This window comes from Columba livia, chromosome 11 (assembly GCF_036013475.1).
Source record: "Columba livia isolate bColLiv1 breed racing homer chromosome 11, bColLiv1.pat.W.v2, whole genome shotgun sequence".
In the NCBI taxonomy this organism is placed as follows: Eukaryota; Metazoa; Chordata; class Aves; order Columbiformes; family Columbidae; genus Columba; species Columba livia.
Window position 1 is genome coordinate 6,425,344 of NC_088612.1, and position 24,233 is coordinate 6,449,576.

Sequence of the window (24,233 nt, forward strand, 5' to 3'; positions counted from 1 at the left end):
AGCAGTTGGTAATACTGGCCTGCAATTGTTGGTTGGGGTATACAGACAAAATGTAATTAAGTCTGTAATAGGAAGGACAGATTGACTTCTTTCTCAGTATCTACTCTTCAGAAAAAGAGCTCGACAGTTCTACCCACAACCAGCAAGAACTGCCAGAAGAAACTGGAAGCTCTAAAATCTGGGAGAGTGGCTTCCAGTTATGCTAATATACAATATCAGGTAAAAATCTGACCTGCAAGCATCAGTTCCAACTCTGGGACTTAAATGCCTGGGAAATTTTGATCTGTGGCTATCAGATTAGTTTTTTACAGAAAGCTTTACATGATTAGCCTCTTTGAAGAAGAAATCACATCTTTCAATTTACAAAGAGCAAGTCTGTATGAACTTAAATCCTTTATGAGATCTGTCCAGAACAAAGCAGCGTTGAATCACATTAACTCTCGTTTTGATTCTTTGGCTGTCACAATTATTGTTATGATCATTTCTGCAGAAAAAACACACACCTTAAAATCATCACAGAACAGAGCAGCTCAAACCAACAGTGCAGCTTCTTTAACACTCGAGGCCAGTGAAAAGCAGCCCCCACCTTCACCTGCACACCAGTTCAGAAAACCCACTCCCAAGACTAATTGCTGAAAAAGCAGATGAAGCAAACAAACACGTGCACGCTTCAGCCAGAGCAGCAGTGGAAAAGACGATGTACAAAAAGCTCATGACAGGGTGTTTGCAGTGCTCCTTTGCTGCTGCTGCACATTTATTTATACCATACCTTCTACAAGTAAAGTCAGGACCCATGGCAATGAATTGTACACCAGAGGGACACCAGCTCAAACTAGGAACATCAAAAGAGGCAAAGAAAGGAAAAGGGCTGTGATTATTGGGTTGTTATGGAACAGGGGAATGTTAAAAGACTCTCACTGTTGCATATCTTAAAAAAAAAACCCAAACAAACTCAGATATAATGCAGTAACTAATATATATTTCTGACTGCCTGTACACAGCAGAGTGCCTCAAGGGACTGAGGTTACACTGAGCAGGCAGCAGGACAGCCCATGCTTCCCCCAAATCGACCCCCATTGGCAAGTACACAGTGTACGGGAGAAACTACTCCTTGTGGGGAGGGATGTTTTTGGGGAAAACAAGACTGAAACACATCAAATCCAATTTTACATATGTAATCAACCACAGCTCTTGTGTTAGTAATGATTAGTATTTTTGTGGTATCTCTCATCCCCAGATCAGAAAAAGAACTCCTTACAGATATTTAATAATTTAAGTCTCCTCCATATAAGTATTAATAACCTCAGGCCATACTTGGAAAAGTAAGAGGAGAATTACGTTCTTAAATGCTGCACAGCAAATCAGTAAAAGAGGCTAGAAGAAAAAAAATCAGGCTTGTCTTACTATCAACTTGAGATTAAACCAAAGTCCTTCAAATAAGTACTTTGACTAGAAAACCTTTCATCTCCCATACCGCAAGAGAGTCCCAAGTTGCACTAAGAAATGCAAATACAAAATGCAAATATTTTGGTTGTCCTTTCAAATACCACTTTTGTTATTTTTTTTTCTCTGTCAGGTCATGGCCCAATTGCAGGTTTTGCAGACACAGAGGAATCAATCTTCTTGTCAGCTATGGCATATAAAGGACCCCTAAATCCTGGAAAAGCTGTCCAGGAAAGATACATTGTCTGAAGGGAATTTTGCATCAGCACAGATGTGCCAGAGCAGCACTGCACAAGTCCTGCCTGTGATCCACCTAGGAGAGGACAAGGCCAGAGCATGCTTTGCTCCAGGCCAGGAGCCTCCAAAAAGGGCAGAACAAGCTGTAAGCATCCCTGGGCCAGGATCTGTGAGTGCCAGAAACCTCAGAGGGCACAGAGGAACGTTTAAAGCCACTGACTGCATCATCCCATGCCAAGTCCTTGTATAGTTCCCACATACAGTACAACACTGGAGACATTCAGGAAGGGTTTGACGGTCATGTTCAATGGTGGAGTTCAGATAATTGCTACCGGGTTTATTAAGGTGTTAATTGGGTGAGGACACACCTGAAGTACCTGTGCTTGCACCCCAAAGCTCCAGGTGTGCTTCACCCGCATTCTTCAAGAAGATGTACTTCCCCATAACATGCCAATATTTCAGGTACTTCATCACCCAACTAAACCATGGTGGCAGAGGGAAGTATTAGTGAGGGACAGACTGACTGAATATTTGGTTGAGACCATAAAATAACCAAGTGCTGGCCACAGCAAGCCCAACTCCATCATACAGCTCAGTATGCACTTGCAGGCTTGGGTTCAGTCCCCCAGGGTGGTCAGTAAAACCAACCCAGTGGTAACTAGAGACTGAGAAAGTATCCCAAGGAAGATACCAGACATGGTTCCTCTCTTTGTGCTCCCCCCAGCCATCTGCTTGGGGCTCCAAGACTGCTGGGCCTGGTGGACCCTTGGAGTGATGCTGATGTTGACTTGTTTGCAAAAGTCAGTAACTCTTGTGTGGTCACTTAAGAATTGAAGGACAGAGGACTTTCCTTGTTAAAGAAATTATGTAACATTTACACCAGGTTCTATGACCATTGCCATGCTACAGTTACAATCCCAAATGCTGAAACTGCAGAGAAGGGAGGCAGAAAAGAGGAGAGAGAAGAAGAGGAGCCATGCACACATGTAGGAGGAAGCCTGGCAGTGGTGGCAATGTCTCAGAGGAGGATAAAGACCTCTTGGCAAGGGCTGTGGAGGGCAGAGTCCTATAGAATTACAGTCCTGCTGAGAAGCCACCCACATCTGTTGGCAACACCATAAAAACAAGATCAATGTAGAGCATGCAAAACCCCTTTACAGAAGAAGACTTGGAGCAGATGGAAAGAGATATTATATATTAATACATCGGCCTTGTGGGAGAGCAGAAACTGTTGGAATTAGTTTCAGGCAGTTGCTCTGCAACTGGGGTTAGAAAGGGTGACATCAAAATGGTTGGGAGGCCAGAAAAGAATAAGAGAGAATGCTTATGAAAAAACTACCATGCACTTCAGACATGACTAGGTATTTTAGGTTGCCTATTTGAGACATTTTCTTTATTCTACGTGTAAGCTCAGTGTTTCAGGATATTATGACTCAAGGCTCCTCTGTAGGAGCTGTGTGAGTATTAACAGACAACTGGTAAAAAGATGTTCATTTGCATGAGCTGCGGAGACAAGCGATGCACTTCCTCCTCCAGAGCACAGATCGATGCAAATAAAGTGGCTTCGTAGAAGTGAAAAAGCATGGTTTTTCTTGTACCCCCTTTTTTGTTTGCAATTCTTTTTTAAGAGCCCTCTCTTGAACGGTTCAGTCCTGCTCATATGGCTTCATTTATGCTGACGCATGGTAAGGCGTGGTGACTTTTTTGGTCGTAACATTTGATGGTAATGAATATATACACACACTACATTATTATATAATAATATTATTATTTATAATGTATGTTATATAATAACATACATTACAGTCATGTAAATGTTTTTTAACATTATAACAATTTGGAAATACGGTAGTTTGTTTACCCGCACACATGTAACCCCATCCATTTCAAGGGAAGCAAAATCCTGAGTTAACCTGCCACAGGAGGAGAGGCAGCGAGCGGTGGGAGATGAGAAGAGGATGAACCACTGAAAGCGAAAGGTTAAACCTCTCTGGTTTTTTTAGCCTAAAAATGTATAAGTGTGGACAGCCCACATGTCTGCTATGTCAAAAATTAAGTGTCCTATTTTATATGTTAATAGATGACACAAAGGCTATGTGAGTGAAAATGCATATCTGCAAGATGGATGAGGAACTGAAAGTTTGCTGTACAGAAGAAAAAAGAGCTTATTTTCTATTCTTTTAGGAGGATGGTTTCAAAAAACAGCAAAAGAGCAAAATTAAAGCCATTTAATTAAATCAGCTGCAGATCTGCAGAATATCCCCTGACTCTGAGATGGTGTTTGATGCATCCCCTCCCCAGGTTACCTTCCTGCAAGTCTTGGCAGGAGTCTCTGATGTGCTTTAAATCCAAATTATGCACATGCTCTTTAATACAATGCCAAATCTTACCTGTGGCAAAACCTAACAAAATGACATCTGAGATTTCTCCAAGTTATTATCATTGAAAAAATGCTCTGTGGGTCAGCAAAACTGCCCTGGGTCAGACTGGAGATGGAAAGCAGCCAAGTAGGATGCACAGCTCTAACCCCAACTCTTTGAGAGGTACTACAGGTTTACTAACATGACAGGATGGAGTTAGTAGACATTCAAATGCAAAAGTTAGTCACGTTTGGCTTTGTACCTTCTCCTATGAATGGGAGGCTTCTTTATACCATCCCCCAGAACTCGCATTGAACTGAAAATGAATCATGGAGAGTGGTCAGCAGCTTGAATGGAAAAAAATGAACAAATGGCAGCTGAAGGAATAATATCCCCAACATATGAATAACAGAGGGAATGGACGTATAGAGAAAACAGAAAATTAAATACTAAAGGAAGTAATGAGTTTCTCTTTTCCTTCTCTCTTAGAAATAAATCTGTTTTCTGTTTGTGGTGATTTTTTTTGTTGCTGGTTGATTTTATTTTAAATTTTTAATGTACAGAAAGAAAGTTTCACAGGTATTGATCACATTGCAACGTAGCTGCTGCCAAAGCCAGGTCAGTTTAAAGTCTAGATAAGGCCAAACTGTTTGACAGAAGCTGTTAGCAACTGTGATTAACACCAGCTCTAGTTTTGCAGTTCTTAATCCATCAGTGAAAAATGCTGCTGCTTCTTTCCTTGGACCCAAACGTTAAAAACACTGCATCATTGTTGAAAGACAGGCATTTCAAATCCGCCATGAATGTCAGGAATTAACTGAAGGATGAACACCCTTTTGTGGCAGCCTTGTTAGTTTTCTTTGTGTTTTTAATAGCAAAATGTAGACATGAGGATTATTGGTGAAGTGCATTTGACGAAAGAGGGGAAGTGGAGGGGAACTGAGCATGTTTTCACATTTTATTTAACACGATTACATTTTTTCTGATCTTTTCTGTGAATGAACTTTTATGCTCATCCCTCTTACAAACAGAAAACATGTAATGCTGGAAAAGACCAAATCCTACAAAGTACTGATTTTTTTAAAAATTTTTTCTTGTTTTTCCTGTAGGCTCCTTGGGTTCCTGTATCAGCAGCTCTGTTGAAAATTGATTTTGCTACCTCTGCTGTCGGGGGAAAGACTATTTATGGTGTGGATGGAGGCACCTCTTACAGCTCAGCTGACCGTGCGGCCCGTCACCCCATTCCTTTTCTCAGCTGCACAGCCCAGTTCTAATCCTTGGGTTGGTTTTGGTTGCAATTACTCTTTATTTGGTTCATTTTCTGCTCATTTAGTGAGTACAGCCTGCTCAAAAAACTGCCACGGGTGCCCAGAGAAGGAGGGGGAGCATTGACAAGGGTAGTGGGAGCGGCGCAGGTCAAAACTCAGCTAAGGCTTGTGCTCCGTGTTACTTCACTTCAAAGGTTTGCAAAAGTCAAGTTACAGTAAGGGCTTTTCCCCTTTAAATGGAAAAAGTGTGTACAGCAGATGAAATAAATGAATAAGCAAACACCGCAAATTTAACTGATTTGTATGAAAGTCACTTGTTTGGGCTTCACTTCCTCGCTATTTGTTGTTGCTCACTAAGCAACCACAATCAGAACATGACAACAGCCATGTATGAAAAGAACAAAGAAGAAAGAAAAAAAACAAAATAATCCAAATTCCCTTGTTAACAGAAACATAAAGCCAAACAGGAACTAAATCATCATCTGAGACCCACTCAGCTGTTCTTTTTTAATTAACCTATGTGACAGCTACCCTTATGTACCAGCAGCTGTATCTAAGAACATATGAGAATAATTACTGCTCCTTTAACTCAAATTTCCTTGCATTTACGAAGAATGCATTTTCCCATATCAGAAACAGCCTCCAAAGTCTGACGCAGAAGAATTTAACCTCATCTGTCAACTGTTAGCAGTAATTGCCAGCTATACAGTTTACTACCCTCAGAAATCCTTACATAACAGGTCCTATGCTTAAAAAGGAATCTCTCTAAATGAGTTTTTAAGCTTATGGACCCATTCTATCATAAACCTGCAAGTATACCTTATGCTGACTCTTTTGTAGCTTTAAAAACATAGGTATTACTTAATTTATTTAAATATCACCTGGGGACCATGAATGAAGCCCACAAAGGTGGTAAGGGTAAATGATGATGATGATAATAATAATCTTTCACCCTGTATTACTTCCAGTGTCCTGAATGTTTTTCAGTGTTGGATGGGAGGATATAGCACGCTGACTCTGCTAAAACAACTGGGCACTGCAGCTCTGAAGGCATTAAAACATATTGAAAACACTGGCCAAACCTCCACTGGTTTCAGAACACACAGGGTTTGACTCCAAGCATCCAGCAGCCCAGATGCTGAATGGTGCAGAGCATGGTGGGGAACCTTACACCAACTGTTAATACTTTCTTGATGTGCATTGTCCTTCATCTTTTTGCCCACGGAGGTGAGGAGCTGAGGACCTTTGCTTCCCACAGGCACCTGGCACCAGCATTTACACACTCAGGTGGCTGTTAGACCTCTCCCTCTTGGATCTTCTGAAAGAACAAAAGGAAAAATCTTCGTTTTGAGTTTTCCCAGGCCCCACTGGGGACACTGATGCTTAGTTAGGTGGACTTTCTGCCCATGAAAGACTGAGGTGGAGCCAATTCTGTGAAACAGGGACTACTGGTCTCACCACTACGTCAAATGAGGAGCCTCCGCATCTTTTTTTAAAACCCTGGTGCCTGTGTTCTCACTTAATACAATAAAAGCAATAACAGTGGTGTTTATTTTGTGGACAAAGTGATTTAACACTCCAATAATTCCTTTAACAAAGCCCTTTGTATCGAAAGGGGTGGCGACAGTTCAAATGAAAGACTTGTCCCAAGGTATTTCCATTCGCTCTGGAAAGCTCAAGCATACTGCAGGTATTAAGTACTTTAATCCTGAAAGTTAATTTACAAAAACCAAACAAACATATGTCAGGAGATTGTCTGCACCCCTTTGAGTGAAAAAGAAATAATCAGAGGTGACATCCTCAGTTTTCTATTTAGCGTGCTGAGCTCTAAGCTTAGATAAATATGCAGGAGTGGGTACAAAGTAAATCAAAGCAGCTCTTTACTCACCTCCTCTGATTTATTTCTGCTTCGTTGGTGGCATTCTTCCCTGGCCCCCAACTGTGTCGACGGAAAGGCGACAGCGGCCGCATGGAGTTCCGTAAGATGGAGGAATGAGTCGGCACATCCGTGATACTGTCCAGCTCCTCTTCCTTCTCTCCTCCCTCTGCAGCCACCATGATGGTGCAGCTGCCGTCCAGGCTGTGCCTGTCCTTGGGATGGACGAAGTTCACCATCGGCGGGAAGGGAAGGGACGTGTCGCTGCCCAGGGATGAGTTCCTCTCCAGGGATATGGTGTCATCTGCAGAGGAACTGGAGCTGGTGACATCGCATGCAGACTGCTCATCTTCAGGCTGCTGTGTAAAAGAAGAATTTGAAATATATTGCAGTAGAATCATAAACTAGTTTGTGTCGGAAGGGACCTTTAAAGATCATCTAGTCCAAGTCCCCTGCCATGGGCAGGGACAGCGTTCACTAGATCAGGTTGCTCAGAGCACCATCCAACCTGATCTTGAACACTTCCAGTGAAGTGAATGCATTTAACATTTTAAATAAATGCTAGTATTTTATATTTCACATGAGCAGAGAGACTTCCCAGTTGACAGCACAATGCAAATTAAACATCACAGAAGCAAGACTTTTTGCTCTCGTTTCCAAAGAGGTTGAAATGCTCTGCAGAGCAACCTCTTGCACCCCACAGGTCCCCAGTTGCCGTAACCCTGCGCTCCCAGCTCGGGTCCTCTGCCTGCCCTCCTCTCTGCAATTCCACGTTTCATCCTGCACAGCACATCCCGCTCCTCTCACCATTTCTGGCTGAACCTGTTATCAGTCAATATAAAACCACCAAAGGTTTACTAGGTGTTAATGACGGAGAGTGACTGATGGAGATCTGGGTCACCATGACTCCTGATGACAAACTCCAGCCCCTGCTGTGGGACCTGAGATGGGTTTGTAGCTCTCAGAGCTCAAGCGCAACATGCTGTTCCACTGCATTGAGCAGCACAAAAGGGACAATTATTCAGTAGTAGAAAACAGAAAAAAATAAAAAGCTTAATCCCTGTACCCCGCTACTTTCCATTAAGCAAAAAGTTAATGCCAGGGTTTGCAGCATTTTTCAAATCCAACTGTAATTGAAAAATATCATTCCATAGGATCAGCCGCCCTGTATTACATGTCTCAAGTCATACTGCAATTTTTTGGTTTAACCTGGCCCAAAAGCAGTAGAGTGGAACCCAAACTGGTTCTCTTTGGCCAAAAGCCACATGCTGACCCTACAGCCCAAGAAGAGCCTGTGTTTATTCTGTTTTTCCATGGCTAGCATAAGAAAAACACACAAGCATCTCTCCGACATCACCCTCAGTCTGAAATGCTGTTTGCCCCAAGGGACTGATGTGGGAAGTTGCAATTTATTCTCCTGCAGAGCCCTGCGCTGTATCATTTAAAGTAATAATAGGCAGAATGATCTGTCAGATCATATATAATAGACTATTCAGCGAAGCCGCAGCGGTTAATTGTCTTCAAATAGCAGGCTCGGTGGGTCTCGGCAGAAGCTGAGAGCTCAAGGAGCTGCAGGCTGTCGGTTCTTGTTTGGCAGAAGCCAAAGGGCCACAAAATCCCATTCTCAGAAGGGAGAGATGGGCATCAAACCCCATAGCAGCCCACACCTCAGATGCCCCTGCCCTGACTTCTTCACGCCCAGCAGTATTCAATGCTCCAGCATCTCTGCTTTTCTGTGCATTTTTTGTAATGAGCACACATTGTAAACTAAAAGCTTCTTGGTAAACTGAATAAAGACACTGAAGTGTTCAAGAAGTATTCTAACCAAACATTTCACCATTTAGAAAGAAGCCCTATTTCAAGTTCGGCTATTTTTTCTTCTTATTTCGGTTTAACAGGTACACAATAGCGTTCTTAAAGTGGTTGAAATAAATGCTGTGACATTATTTCCCCTCTCCCATCCATCAGACAAAAATTGAAGACAATATCCACAACACAATACCAAAGTTTGAACACAAAATATTAAAAAACATGCTACAGATATATGTGCCCCAAAAGCATTCATTTCATGACAGGGCATGTCAAATATTAAGGGTGAATTTATGTAAATACTTCAATAGTAAACTCATACTGTAATATAAAGTATTGGATTTGACACATATTTAAATAGGAGGTGTAGGTTAAAACAAGAGAGAACTGAAATGGTTAGGGTTAGGTGAAGTTTTTGATGACTTTTGGCGTTGTTCAAGATAATCTGCTATTTGTGTGACGAGAGCTTACTGAATTGCTTAAATCCAGACAAATTAAGTAGTCATTATATGGATAATACTCCTTTAGCAGAGGAAACAGTCTGCTTCGCTTTTCTGAGACACAGGAAAATACTGTTAGACATGAGGGCAGCACAGCAGGAGGAGAAGATTCCCCACCAGCTGTACAGGGGAAGGATGGGACAGTTTAGAAACATTAACTTTGGATGCAAATGTAGCGACAACAGTGCAGAATATCAAATTATATAGGCAGGAATTAGAGTAAAAAGAGGGATTTTTATTTCCCAGATGAGAATACTGCTCTAGCTTAAAACGCAGAACAAAACTCGCTTCCCTAGCAGGGAAGACTTAGGGTTTCTGTTGTAAAGTGCAGTTCAAAGAGATATTTGAAATATGTTTGATCTGTTTTAGCTTTTACCTTGAGCATCAGACTGACTACAGAACACGCGAAATAATTCCCTTGAACTTGTGGCTCATGCTTATTACGCTAAATTATTCTGTCTTAATTTAAATGTGTGTGGGTTTATTGTTATTGTTATTGTTATTAATATATATTTTTTAGACCAAGCAAAATAGTTAATATGAAAGGCGAGGACTCTGCAAAATGCCAAGTGGGGCTGACACCTCCAAGAAACATCTACATTGTAGCCACCTCTGCAAAAAAATCATCTAACTGGCCAAATGCCAGTAAACATGCATTGCTGTTTAGTCCTATTTGATTAAGACAATACAATGCCTAGGGAAGATGGTTCACTAATGTGTTCTTTTCCTACAAGAAAAATAAAACATTAAAAAAATATTAAATTTGTTCAAGTTAGGCTTGCTACATTGCACCTCGATGAATTCAACCCTTAATTGTAACCATAAAGCTGAAGAGAGCCTTTACAGACATGCACTAATGGGCATTTTCTTCGCTCTTAGGCACAGTACTTGGAGAGAAGCTTCTAAGAAAAAATGAGATAAGGCATGAAAAGACTTTTCTGAGAAAGCTCGTATGTACTTCTTCATTAATAGGGATAAGAGTAATCACTAGGATGGTGGGGGGTATAAGATAACTTCTGCAGCTAAATCCTTCCAGTCTGTAGGAGGTCTTGATAAGTGGCATTAAAATGTTCTTTCAATCATCTTTGTGATGACAACACACAAAGTGCTGAGACACAAACTTACTCTGTCCCCTGATCTTTCATGTCACAAAGACAATAAAGGTGTTACAGTGTTTTATAAACAGAAAAGACAAATAAAAAAAGAAATCCTGGCATCCTGAAGTTTATTTGGCATATCATTACACTAAAGCAGTGAACATCTTTGGTTGGCTTGATATAATGTCATTCTTTATTTGGATTTGCCTATGGCTCCCTAAAATTAACCTCAATAGTGGCCTCCTATTAATTATTTATTGCAATTTTTATGATTTAGACTGGAGGAGTCTTCCCCTCGTAAAAGCCTCTCCAAATTTTTACTCCTTAGGGTTTGTTTTATTTATTTCATGGTTGTTTTTTATTTTGTGCATGTGTAATTTTTTTTTTTTTTTTTTTTTTAAAGAGAAACAATAGTTAGGAAAAAAATAAATGCAAATTATTTATATATTCGTGTATTTCCTTGATCAAAGCAAAACAAAGGCAGCAATTACATGCAATTCAAGGAGTTGAGCTAAAACCCTTTCCTTTGACAGTGATCTGTGGGTTCCTGACTTCCCATGGGCCTTTTGTCTGAATCATTCCCCAAGAGGCACACTAAAAACTTCCCAGTAACACTGAATTTCGGTGGCAGGTTAAAAGTTAAGATGAGCAAAGCGTATGGGCTACGCCCCAGGACGTTGCCAGATGATTGTGAGAAATGACCTTATGCAGCATTAATCATTCAAGAAGCAGGGTGTCGCAAAGCCTGCCCAGATGGCTGGCTGGGACGGAGAAGGAAAAGCAGGATGACGAGGACAGGGGAATGAAGCACTGACGCAAAAAAAATTAACACATTTTGCTGAGGCCTTAGACCGCACGTTGGAAGCAATTTCTGGATTTCAGCAACAGCCTCTGAAGTCTGAAAAAACAATTCAGGTTGTAGTGCTACAGCTCTCTGAACCTGGCAGCTCATGTTACGCAGCTCAGCGTGTGTTCTTCAGAGGAGAAAATAAAGAGGACAAAAGCACAGGAGATGGCACTGATGGCAATGAGAGATGCACCAAACACCCGGGACAGCGTAAGGTACCGCCAGATTTTCTGACCCCACAGATCCCAGTTCTTCATGGTCCTGGGACGGATCCAGGGCTTAAAATCTATGAATTTCAAATGATGTCTATTAGAAGCAGCCCAAAGACCCTGAAGAGACAATGGCTTGTTCTTTCTACATTTCTTTCCATATCAAGCAGTTAACAGAGGAGGAGTGATTTATAAAATAAAAAAACAACTCTAATAGACAAAAGTTCAACTCTTGCTCCATACAAAAGGGAAACAAGAACAGGACTAGTAATAACAGTAATCATGACACTGAAAGGTTTGAGATCCTCTTTTTGTTCATAAACATGTTCTCTCTCTTCCCAATTTGATATGGAAGTTGTTCTATTTAATAGGCTTATAACTAACCAACTACAACTAAGACATTCATACCATTTTTCAGAATAAAGACCAAATTCAGCATTTATTGCAGTGGTTATTAAAAATATTTGTAACTTGCTCAGTAGTAAAAAAAAAAAGACTGAATTAAGGAATGAGCCCACAACACTAAACTAGTGTTTCTGGTCCTTCTAGAAACAACCTTAACTTTAGAAAAGGTACTCAGGTAAGTTCTGTGAAAGGAGACAAGTAATTGAGTTAGTCAACAGAGCAGACAAAAAAAGCAACTGAGGTTGAGATTAGCTTTGAATAACTTCCTAAACTCAACTCAGGAACCTTTTGAACCCATTTGTAGACAAAGTCTGCAATCCACCACATAATAAGAACAATGCATATGCTGCCAAATTAAGAAATCCCCTTTCTACAAATAAAATAATTTCCTCCCTCTGCCCTCTCTCCACTGGCAACTGAAGATCTGCTTTCCCCACCACCTCCTCCTTTGCCCTGCAGCATCCCTACCATGTTGCACTACGTATTCTTTTTAAGTTTTAATTTTTGTTTCTTGTATTTGGAGAAGCAAATTTTCCATGTAAGAAAGCTAAAATTCAGTACAATATAAAATTTACTGTGTTCCTACAGCACTCTTCTCCCATGCATCACATATAAGCATTAAATTAGGCTCAAATGGCAGTCGCCTGTCCTAATTTGTGTCACTTTACACAAGAAAATGGAAGACAGTCTTCTGCTTTGCCAAACAGTCTTATATTCTCACAGTCCCGGGTCCTGCATCACTTTGAGAGTAGGATGGGAAAGGGTGAGGCTGGTGAGCTCTGTGCCCTCCCACATGAATTAAGGATGACTTTACTGTTCATTTATAGCACATGAGATCACTTAGCCCAGGCTGTGGTGTTTCCCGTCCCACTGGAAAATATTCACCATCATCTGATTTGATTTAAGCAAACAGAATTTTGTTTCATTACTTCTATTTCTCTGAAAGTAAGTGTGAAACCTATTCCCAAAATTTAGATTTTCAGAGCAGAAACCATGCCTGCTCAAGCAGGTGAGCTGGAGCTGAACCTAAACGGGTGATTTTGTGGAGCTGAGACCAACGTGACGGCTGCTCTAAGGAATCTTCACATCCTCTTTGATTCTCCATCACTATATTCTTTCCGGGTGCTTTTTCATCATCTGCTTATGGTAAGAAGGGAGAGTATCGATTAGCAGGACAATTAATTGTCCTGATATAAAAATATCAGTTAGCAAACTGATTTTTTTTAAAGTAGAACCTAATCACCCTCCAAATATATTCAGGCTGCCCTGATGCAGGTGGCAGAAGGCGGATGCCGAAGGGAAGCGTCCTCTGTTCAGGAGCTGACTCTATCTCAGGTCTCACCCACTCCTCCTTCCCCTCCTCTGCCCTGAGCAACACAAAGGGCGCAGGGATGACTAAGGTTCGGAATGACTTCTGTTGTTGATTTTAAGCAAACCTGAAAACATTCTCCTTCTGCTTGCACGCAAAAAGGCACTAGAGGTATGTCGTCTAGGCAACAAAACTATTCATTGGAATTGGCCTTAAGTATTTAGAATGAGTGTTTCCTTCCTATCCAGGGAGTTACACTGAGTTTACAGAAAAACACTGGTTCCTCTGAGAATTATAGTATATGATTCTGAAGGTGTCAGTGCAGAGGTCATCGCTTGCTGGAGAAAAGCTCTTTGTTACATGAGTTAGAGATGGCTTTCATACCATCTATGCAATCCCAAATGACCTTGCAAGAAAATCCACCTTTTCAACTGTTCCTCTAGCACCTGATTTACTTTTGGACAGTCAAAATTGCTTTCATCTTTTTAAACATCAGGGACTGCACGGTTTTTGTAATTCTGCTGCAAGTAAATATATCCCTGATGTTGCTGCATCCGAAGAGAGGACCAGATCCTGCCTGTCTACTCCATTCCAGAATAATCACTTCCAGGTTTCCAACTCACTGGTGAAACCAAGATGATCTACATTTGTGGTATGGGTTTATTGAATCAGGACTTAAGAGTTTTTTTAACCATAACCCAGCCAAGTTTTCCTACCTTTCCAAAGACAAGGTCTTCCATCCCATCACCAGGCAAGGGGAAGAGGTCAGACTCGCTCCCGGACTCTCTCTTAAGGACACCCTGTGACGAGGCACAGACGCTACTCAGCCCATCCTCCAAGAAGTTCTCACATTCTACAGAAGCAAAGCAGAAAGAGTTACGATCTGAAGTTTCTGTAGTATCCATACACTTAACTCGCACAATACTCAGTGAATTCAAGATTCAAAATAACAGTAAACACAGCTTTATAAATTGTGTTCACCTTCCCAAACTGTGCCTGTAAATTTTCAAAGAATGTATTAAAGACTTCAAAACTACTTTTTAATGCATCAAAATACATGGTGCAAAGAGAAATTCGGCATTAAAGAGCCCTACATGCTTGTATCTTGAGGTGCTGATAAACACGCCGTATATCAGGTACTCCACACTGAGCATAACAGGATGTTTCCCATCGACTGCAGTAACTGCAAAATTAGATTAATATTCAATAAATGTAGAAATATAACTTGACAATATTTGCTTTCTTTCTCAATTAAAAAGAATCAATTCCCTCTAAATGCCAAGGTGCTTTTAATGCATATTGGGATGCTTATTTCATTCCTCCTTCTACGATTCTCACTGAAAAAGCACTAATAGGACTTCCACGACAAGCTTTACGTTCTTTAAGATTCATTATGTGTTTTTTAAAAATTCTCTGCTTTCATAATGCCTGACATTGAAATATAAGCATATCACATCTCTTTCTTCTAAAATGCTTCCAGCTGTTTGTACTGGGGTGATCAGCAGCACAGACACAGATTACAGCCACTGAGAAAGCTTTTCCTTTCCAAAAACCTTCACAGACGTGTATTTGCATAAAAAAATGCCTGTATATCATTTCATTTGTTCAGCCTTGAGGCAAAGGTATTAATGACAATTTTGGCAATAACTGAACATTCTTTTCTCCTAACTCAAAATATTCTGATTATTAGTATTAAAAAAAAGAAAAAAAGAAAAAAAAAAAAGTGGTTTTATTTTGCAACCTGCTCTAGCTAAACACATCTAAAACATGTTTAGCTCCCTGGAGAGGAGCCAGGACAATAAAATGTCAGTTCACCCTTAAACTACACCTGACGAAATCCACCCTTTGCTATGTCCAGCTTACAAATCAACCCAACGAAGATAGGTTTGGGTAGCTCAAAGTCACCCTTTTCTCATCCCTTCCCCATCCTTAACCTGCGCCTGACAGCAGCCATCAAACACCCCGGCCACAGCCCCACGGCCCAGCCAACGGGAGTGACTCCACTGTCAGAAGAAATAAAGTTCATTTATTGATGGCACCTGGCTGTCCTGTTTTGGGCATGGGGGGAACCGAAGCCGGTTGGAAACCCCATTACCCCATAGAGGAATTTCCACACTGTGGAGAATTTGAAAAGCACTAATCGGAGGCAGCGTGGCCACCCCCCGGCCCTGTTCCCCTGTCGGCAAACCTGGAAAATCTGAACTGCTTTTCCATCACTGAGAAAGGGAAGGGAGGGGGGAGAGAAGGAGAGAAAGGGAAAAAAAGAAAAGGGAAAAGCAAAGAAGAGACGAAGAGGCTGTAAGGAGCGGGCCAGGGTGCCGGCCGTCCAGCTGGCAGCCGGCAGAGCATGTCCGCAGCCCAGTCTGAAAAACAAAGGGGTTCGAGCCACGTTCCAGTGGAAAATCAGCGGGGAGGGTCCAGATGCGCCACAGGACGGATACCTCGCCCCAATCACAAATCACAAGAGGCAGCAAAAGGCTCTGCAGGAGGAACAGAGGAGGTGAAGCAGCGGGGAAGGACAATGAGGAGCAGAGTGATGGGGACACCCCCCACACCTCATCTGAGCTCAGAAACTCATTTCCAAACCCTCTCTTCCTTCCCTCCTCTCCGTTATTTTCAGTTGGTTAGGGGAGGGCTCTTCCCCTGCTTTTATCAGTTAACTCAAGGGTTTGTTTTCTTTGCTTTAAGCTGCAGAGGCATTGCACAAAGCTGAGCTCTGGCTCCCACACCCGTGACCTGGACAGCCATGGTGACAGCACTGCCAGGACACGGGCACCATGACTGCCAGGACATGGGGACCGCCACTCCCATCCCTCATCCACCCCCTGCCCAAGCTGCTTCTGTGAAGGTGCAGGCAAAATATACAAGGATGATGGTAACACATTTCTGCATATAATATAGAGGCAAAAAAAACCCCTCGACATAGTAAAAACCTTTAGGAAGAAAAGTTCCAAGCAACTGTTTTACGTGTATTTTCCAAAGCCTCGTGCCCTCCAAGAAAGGGTTGAGCCCTCCAACTCCATTCTGATGGTTACACATCTTCCCTGCTCCACCAGGCATTTCATTTCAAAAACATTGACAGAAAATGAGAAGCTACAACTACTGGAGTTGCCTTCTAAGATCTGAGGACTGTGCTTACAAGTGATTTCAGCAGGATTATTCAGCAGGTGAAAAAGGTCCAATTCCCTACCAGGTTATGTAGTTTTAAGTCAGCCACGTTACGACAGCTAGTGTTTTTATTGCTGCTGGGTGTTGCCAGATTTTTCCTGCCCTCTCTCCATCGTACAGCACCGCAGTGCAACGGGAGGGATGTGTGTGGATTAATGATGATATTTCTACTAAAGCCAGAACCTGCAGAGCCTGAGATTTTCCTGCTGCTTCAGTCCAACCGGAGGGCACATTCATCAACTTAAAAATCTGCCTCTTTGTGCTTGCGTTACATACAGGTATTACTATAATTATTAATATATATTTGTATATATGGTACCTGGTTATATAATTAATATTCTGTTTCTGTAGCATGATATTGCATCAGATAATAAGTAACTAATATTGATCCACATGAATACATGATCATACATTTGGCAAGTCGAACGAGTGCACGTCACCCTGCAGCCAAACAGAGCACAATAACTCTTGCCTGCGGTGTAAAAATATCATTCCAAAAGACAAGGGATTTGGGGACACAATTAGGAAAGAAGCAGCATGGTGACACTGCAGGTTTTCCTGTAAAACACTCCTGAGATAGTTGTTCACTGCTCATGACTATTCTAAACATGGGATTATTTTATTCTTTTTTTAATAAAAAATCAGTTATTTAACGTTGATGGGAGCTACAACTTCTACCTAGATTAAACCCCTTGGGTCAGACACCCAAATTATCACTTCTTAGACTACACTCTGGAAAGACTGGGTTTGAATTTAGCATCAACAGTCAGTGATTCAATCCCTGGTTTTCTTTCAAGTCTCTTAGATAAATGGAAGAAGAATCAGGTAAGACACCTGCTCATAATGAGAGCAAGGGAAACAGTGTCCTCTCTATGAACAGTCCAAACAAACTCACTATTCAGGGCCCTGATAAATCACTCTATTTGTTTTGAATATGCAAAATTCAATGAAACAAAATGCTTTTTTCTTTATCTTGGACACCAGCTCCTCTTTGAAACTTGCCCAGACAAGATCTTCTGTCCCAGCGGAAGAGAAAGAAAGCACCAGCCAGCAATGCAGGGCTGGTAGGCAGGGTGTGGGAACAATGGCTCTGAGCAACCTTCCTGCTTCCTGGAGCCTGGAAATCATGGCAACTTCCAGTAGGAAAAAGAATAAAAATTAAGCCACTGATTTGGATCTAAATATGGATTCAGGAGCTCAAATTTCCAATTTTTTGCCAGAGACCATGTGTGTGCCCCCATCATACATTTCAAGTTTATTTAAAACAAACAAAAAAATCAAAAAATCAAAATACTGAACTACTTGAAATGCAAAATTACTTAAAGAAGGTGACACACCACACAGCTCACTGCAAGTCAAGTGCTACAACCACGTGCTAAAAATGACTCACAGCAAATTCATCACACATTTTCTTTAGTTTATGTATTTTACCCATCGAGGTAAGGATGTCAAAAATAAGAATAAAAAGAAGGAAAGAAAAGGTGAGGGGAACCGCAGGGCTGTTCGTCCAGAGCTGCTCACCTGGAGACTCCTGCGTCCGCTTGCGTTCCAGCAGGGAAGAATCGGGACATGGCTCCAATGAACACCAGCTCTCACGGTTTATCTGAAAAACAGACCAGAGCAAATCAAAGCAAAGCCAATGTCGCTAACATCCCTGTTAGCCTATTCTGCAACCTCACCCCGCATCAACCAGCAGATACATAGTTATGGCTTCATTTTGTCCCAATAATAAAAACCTTTGCTTAGCATCACTAAACAAACCATTAATATATGCCAAAAACTTTATTTCTCCGTGGAAAGTATGATTGCAAGGTGGCTCCCGCTCAAGGCAGGAGTTCAGAGGGAGGACGAGCCAGCGTTTAAGCTACTAGTTGAGGAGTGAAGAAATCTGGCTTCATTTCTCACTTCCATTTGTAGCAGGACTGCAGGAAAGATACTCCTCTGCTTTATGCCTTGGTTCACTATCCACAGAATAGCAATTCTTTACCACCCATATTAGTTTAAAGATAATTACCTTAAAGATCGTAAGGTGCTCAGATAACGTGGAAACAAAAGTTGGGAAGTGCCCAGGTCATGGTGAGAACCAGAAGCACTTTGTGTTTGCATAAACTGAAATGATGACGATGGCAGGAACCCCCTTTTTAACAGTAACACACATCACATGGTTTATTTCAACATCAGTCCTTATCATCTCACCCTCTCCATGACTTCCAGTCTTTCAGGAAGGATGACTGATCTATTCTCAGTCTTCTCCCCCATCCGCCTCTGATTTACTCTTCCTCACTTGGGTTATGCTGTCCAGCATTTTGATTCTGAGTCTGCTGGACTATCCACAAGCCTTGGCTCATCCAACATAGACTTCCCATTGCTTCTGTCCACAGCTGATAGACTCTGGAAGCCCCTTTGCTCTCTCTCCTCCAGCCGTTCCTCTGAGCTGAATGCCTCTACTGTCAAACACAAGCAGCTCTCACCTGGACAATCCCATGTTCCATGCCATTAAATCCAGAGGTTGCTTCCCCTCCTGACCTGCCCCAGCACACAGCATTTCACATGTTATGTTGTAGATAAAGAAAGCTACTGAAAGGGATGACTTCCTCTGATTTGCCAACTATTTCTCCTACCCTCTCTCTGGTTTTCCTTTTCTCTCCTGAAATAATTTCCTTTCCCCTTTCTCTGTCAAACAGAGAATTTTTACTATTTACTTTTTTCCTCTGACCTGTCTTCAAATCTCATCTGTGATCCTGCTCCGTTTTTGCAGTCCCTTTTTGGATTCTCATCCCTTCAACGTTCTCCTATCTCCCATGTTATGAAACACACTTCTTTTTCCTTTTGATTTTTTTTATAAATCAAGACTCTCCTACCCTTGACCTGACTTGCTGCCTTGACTAATGACCCACGTCCTTCTTCTCTTGCTCGCTGAGATCATGGAACTTGTTATTTGCAGTCGTTGGCCGTTGCTCCTCTCCGGTCTGGCTGCGTCCCCCTGCCCGTCACTGGAGGGGCTCCTGCCAGCGCCTCCGCTCACCTCCTGCTCGCCACACCGCACTCCCCCACACCTGTCAGCTACTTTCTACAGCACATTTTTCTTCCTTAGGTTTTGTCCTCCTCCATATTTCTGTGATGATAAAATGGGGTTGGAAGGGCCTTTGACAGGTCAGCTAGTCCCTTTCTGCTGCTCCAAGTCCGGCTCAACTGTAATCGAAGAGCTCTTAATCCAACATGCCCTTAAAATCCTCCAGCAGTGAGGATGCTGTGACCTTCAGGAGCTCTTGCTAGTGGGGACAGGGAAGAAGCAGAGAAGATCTGAGGGGAAAAATGAGCCAGAGTCTCCCAGGAGAAGTGATAGAGACCTGTGCTCTACCAGGGTGACCTCAGTGTATGTCCACCTGGATGTCCCTCCCCCTTTTAGATATGATGTATACTTCCTACCTGTTGCTTGCTGCCTCTGCTCATCCATATGCATTTTATGCACATTCATCTAAGACCCCATTAGACCACCTATACATACATACATCTGAGATACCATCCTTCCCTGACCTCTACTCAACGCACACACACATCTGAACATCCATCTTTTCCCTTTTACATATATTACATAAATATTTAATGAGAGGTGGAGAGGAGAAGAGTATCAGTCTGAAATCTGACAAAGCCTTTTGTAAGCAAATACTCAAAACAATTTGTTTGTTTGTTTGTTTGTTTTCCAAAGTGACATAAAGATGTTGAGTTTTAACTGTTACATGGGCAGTGGGTCACCGTTTGAATTCTTTCAATGTGACAAAGATACCCTCTGTTCTCAGTGAGGCTGGGTGGGATCTACCTTAGCTCTGTTCTCAGTGAGGCTGGGTGGGATCTACCTTAGCAATTAAACTTCACTGCAGAATTTATACATCATTTTTAGTCTTAAAAGACCTCTTATGTCAATAAATATCATGTTAATATTATTTTATCTCAAGGCAAAACAGAATTAAATTTGCAGCACATTGTCTTATATTTTATTAAAGGCAAAAGTTTGAGCCTGAACACATACCGGAGGACAAATGCAAATATGTTCAAGTCCACACAAAGAAAGGAATGAGCCATTTCAGATATAAAATCAAATTCTGCCTCCTCCTGATCGGCTTGCACCTAACTCCTTCCTCACATTGAGCCTCCTTACTCTTAAACCAATGAATCTCCATCAAGTTTAAGGGAACTAATCCTGATTTGTACGGATGTCCACTATTGGAAACTGATCATTAAACATGCTATTCAGTAATTAGCAGTAAGAAAAATATGAGGAGATTCATGTCTATCGGTTGATCGGTAATAGAATAAACTATATTAGGCTGAATTAACATTCTATTTTTTCCTTTAATAGAACCAATTGAGTCATACACTGAAAATGCATTATAGACATTGGCATTTTTTCAAAAAAGATTTGAGTATTTTTCCCATTACCCAGCCAGCTCTCTCCTCTGCCCTGTGACTCTGCCAAGTATTGAAAATGTCTGTTTTTTTTCAAAAAAAAAAAAAAAAAAAAAAAAGAGAGAAAGAAAAAAAAGGTAAAGAGAGAGCAACACTGAGGTTTAAGGTGCTCTTTCATATGTACCTGATTAGCTACAAAGTAACACGTTAGGAACCAAATATTTATCTCAGGAGCCCTAACTGAGGGATAACAATAATCATCATCAAAATACAAACAAAGGAAACCACTACTATATACAAATATTCTCTATCCCAAAACGAGCCCAGATAGGATTTGTGTGAGGTTTACTGCGTGCTCTCAGGCAACAACTGGGTGGTCCACAGATCCTCAAAACACAAACCCCATTATCCTCGGCCCAAGAATGAGTGCGGGGATCCCTCCTCAACAGATGAACTCTGCTCATATTTAACTCAGAACTTCAGGTAGAGACAGGGCTGTAGGGAAAATCCAGTTATAAGATATACTCCTCTCTTCTTCCCTCTGTTTTGCTAAGAGAAACACAGTGACAGGACCGCAGGCTGGTGGCCACAGGAGGTAACAACCCCCCCCATGCACTTTCTGCCTTGCCCACACCGATAAAAACCCATCGATTCTGGGCATCCCAAGCCTTTGTGGCGGGAGCAGAGGATGCGGCAGTGTTCAGATGGAAGAAGGGAAAATAGAACGGCTTCTGGGAACAGACCTTCAATACACAGCTTTTGAAAAAATGCCAGGAGAGAACCAGCTATTTTTCCATGCAGGAGCCTGAATATGTTTATCTGCAGCCCAGACACAGAATGAATCATGGAAGTGTGTCCCCAGGCACCAAAAAGCAAATCCCAGAGGACTTGCCGTTTGCCTGTGAAACACTAGCAGACTAGATGTCCAAAGAGGGCTTTAGGACACCAGCTGGAGCTGTAAGCAGCAGACTGTTTGACTGCTCATTCTGGGCACAAACACACGTATTTCCTGACTCTCAGAGACATCTTCCTCCAGACATTTAATTTGAAACTAGAAGTGACTTAATGCAGAAACCTCTTTACATAAGGACGGCGCTGGACAACCTGCGAGCCAAATGGGTCTGGGACGTCCTCCATCACATGGGAACGACAAGTGACCCCAGCCCCTCTTTCCAAGGCTCTTCCTTCCTCTCCCCCGCACAACAAGTTTTGCCCAATCAGTTCTCCGACACCTCCAGCGCTTGCGGTCCTGTGCAGTGCCTACCCACAAAAATCAGAATTGGGACCTTCTTCTCAGAAGACACTTCAAACACATTTACTTCTGGCTGAGCAACTTGCTAGAAACTCCTGCCTCGGGGAACAGTCCCTACCTAGCTCTCATGCACCTCTCCTACCTTCCCGCCATGGAAAAGTCTTTTTTCTCTCCCTTTGGTTTTATTTTAACTCTTCCTGCCTTCCATTTCACAACCAAGAAAACACACAGATCTCTCAGGAAATCTTTGGCTATTTTAAAAGTTTTCACTTGTCAGCCTTCCTAGTAATGATATAAATCAACATCTCCAGACCAGAAGGTACCAGATGATTTTAACTTTCATTTCCTAGCAAATCTCTAGAGATACATCTTCCCTCCGTATTGTTTTAACTTCATCCTAAATTTACAAGTTTCCATTCCTCTCCTTTTTTTTTTCTTTTTCCCCCAGCTTCTAAACCAAGTTCTAACTTGCAGCAAAACCAGATACCATTTCACATAGGAAAATATTTAGTATAACAATACTAGCTTGCTTGGTGTATCATTAAGTACTTGTGCACCATACCGAGAAATAACTGGTACCAGGAAAGACTTGAAGCATCAATTGAAGAACAAAAATAGCAGGAAACACGCAATACTTCAAAGGTGCACGAGGGATGGGGCACCTGGGGAAGGAATTTCAGTGTGTTCCTTCAACAGCCCGTTGATGCAAACGAAGTCCATACACACATAACTCACGTCAAGAGCAAAAATCACTGCTTTGTCGATCATCGTGCCAGACAATATTAAGAGCAGACATATCAATTTGCTTACAAATTCCAGATTAAAAAAACCCCAAAATTATCTCCCTGCATATTTTCTTGGCTTAAGCTTTAGGGGAAGGTTTTACAATGTGGATAAGGAATACAAAGACCATTATCCAATGTATGCCAAAAGGGACAAAGTGAAAACACCTGCATTTCTATAGAGATTTAGCTTCCAACACTGTGAATATGCTACACCAAGCCTTTTAGCTTCAAAGAATTGGTGGCACTGTATCAGGAGAATGTTTTTTCAAGAAGGTCCAAAGTGACTTTGCTCACAGCAACAAGCGAGCAGTGCTATAGAGATTTATACTAAAGGATTACACTAGACAAGGCTTCTACAACCACAGGACATTTTAAATGAGTGAACAAATGAGCACTTTGTGGTGTAAGAGCAATACTGAGTTCCTAGAGTTCCCTTTTCCCTTGACAATGTCCCAAACGGGGAAGGAGCGTGTGTCCCAAGAACATTTTCGAGTCCTTAGCACTGGGGTATCCTCCTCCACCAAGAGAATTAGAGTCCTCGTAACAACATACGTTAATTAAGCTTTAAAAATAGCAGCAATGGCTTTGGATAAAAAGCATCTTTTGACTAAAATGGAAGGAAAATTTCCACAGACGTGTGCGCTCCAGGTGAAAACAGATCCATTTGATTTAAGCTATCCTTCCAGTTCTAGTTCTACACGAGACACAAACAGACTCCTGCTGTCCCATCAATAACCAAACTACTGCGGACAGATGCACAATTTAAGTTCAGAGAGATTTTAAGGCCACGAAGTTTGATGAAACTGCCTATCCATCATCCGAGGATGGTACTTCTTGGTCTCAAACTCCAAATGAAGGAACGAACATGTTTACGTGTCAAATAACCATTTGGGGACCTTCTCCACATTGTAGTTTTGGCTCACGATGCTGCAAATCGCACTGTACCGTAGCTGGGCAGGGTTCATTCCAGAGGATCTGCTCCAGCACTGGGGTAGAGCTATCAGAGAGCAGCCCTCTGCCAGGGAGCAGAATAACACATGGATAATGCTGCCCCTTTCATTTCAAAATGCCTTATTTATATAACACTTGGCTGGTTTTAATTTCATGAATAATATTCTGTTTTTTAACTGAAAGCTGAATGGGATTGGTGCACCTGAAGAGCAGCTAAATCACACCTCATATCCCCAGCTTTGAAAAAATTTACACTTTCTGCCTATACTCAACATTTATCTACAAAGGCAGAATGTAGATACAGGTAACG

At 41.8% G+C, this 24,233-nt stretch overlaps 1 protein-coding gene across 29 annotated transcripts in view; it reads right to left on the reverse strand.

Annotated features, from left to right (window-relative positions):
- AKAP13 (A-kinase anchoring protein 13) overlaps positions 1 to 24,233 on the reverse strand; it is a 213,662-nt gene that overhangs the window by 45,627 nt on the left and 143,802 nt on the right. For 13 of the 29 annotated variants that reach the window (XM_065076595.1, XM_065076593.1, XM_065076589.1 and 10 more), the window contains 5 exons: positions 18,050 to 18,131; positions 14,077 to 14,213; positions 7,197 to 7,543; positions 4,303 to 4,356; positions 770 to 832 (listed from right to left, as the gene is read on the reverse strand). In XM_065076595.1, coding sequence (XP_064932667.1) covers positions 770 to 832; positions 4,303 to 4,356; positions 7,197 to 7,543; positions 14,077 to 14,213; positions 18,050 to 18,131 — 683 coding nt within the window. The other 16 variants (XM_065076603.1, XM_065076602.1, XM_065076599.1 and 13 more) reach the window with 5 other exon arrangements.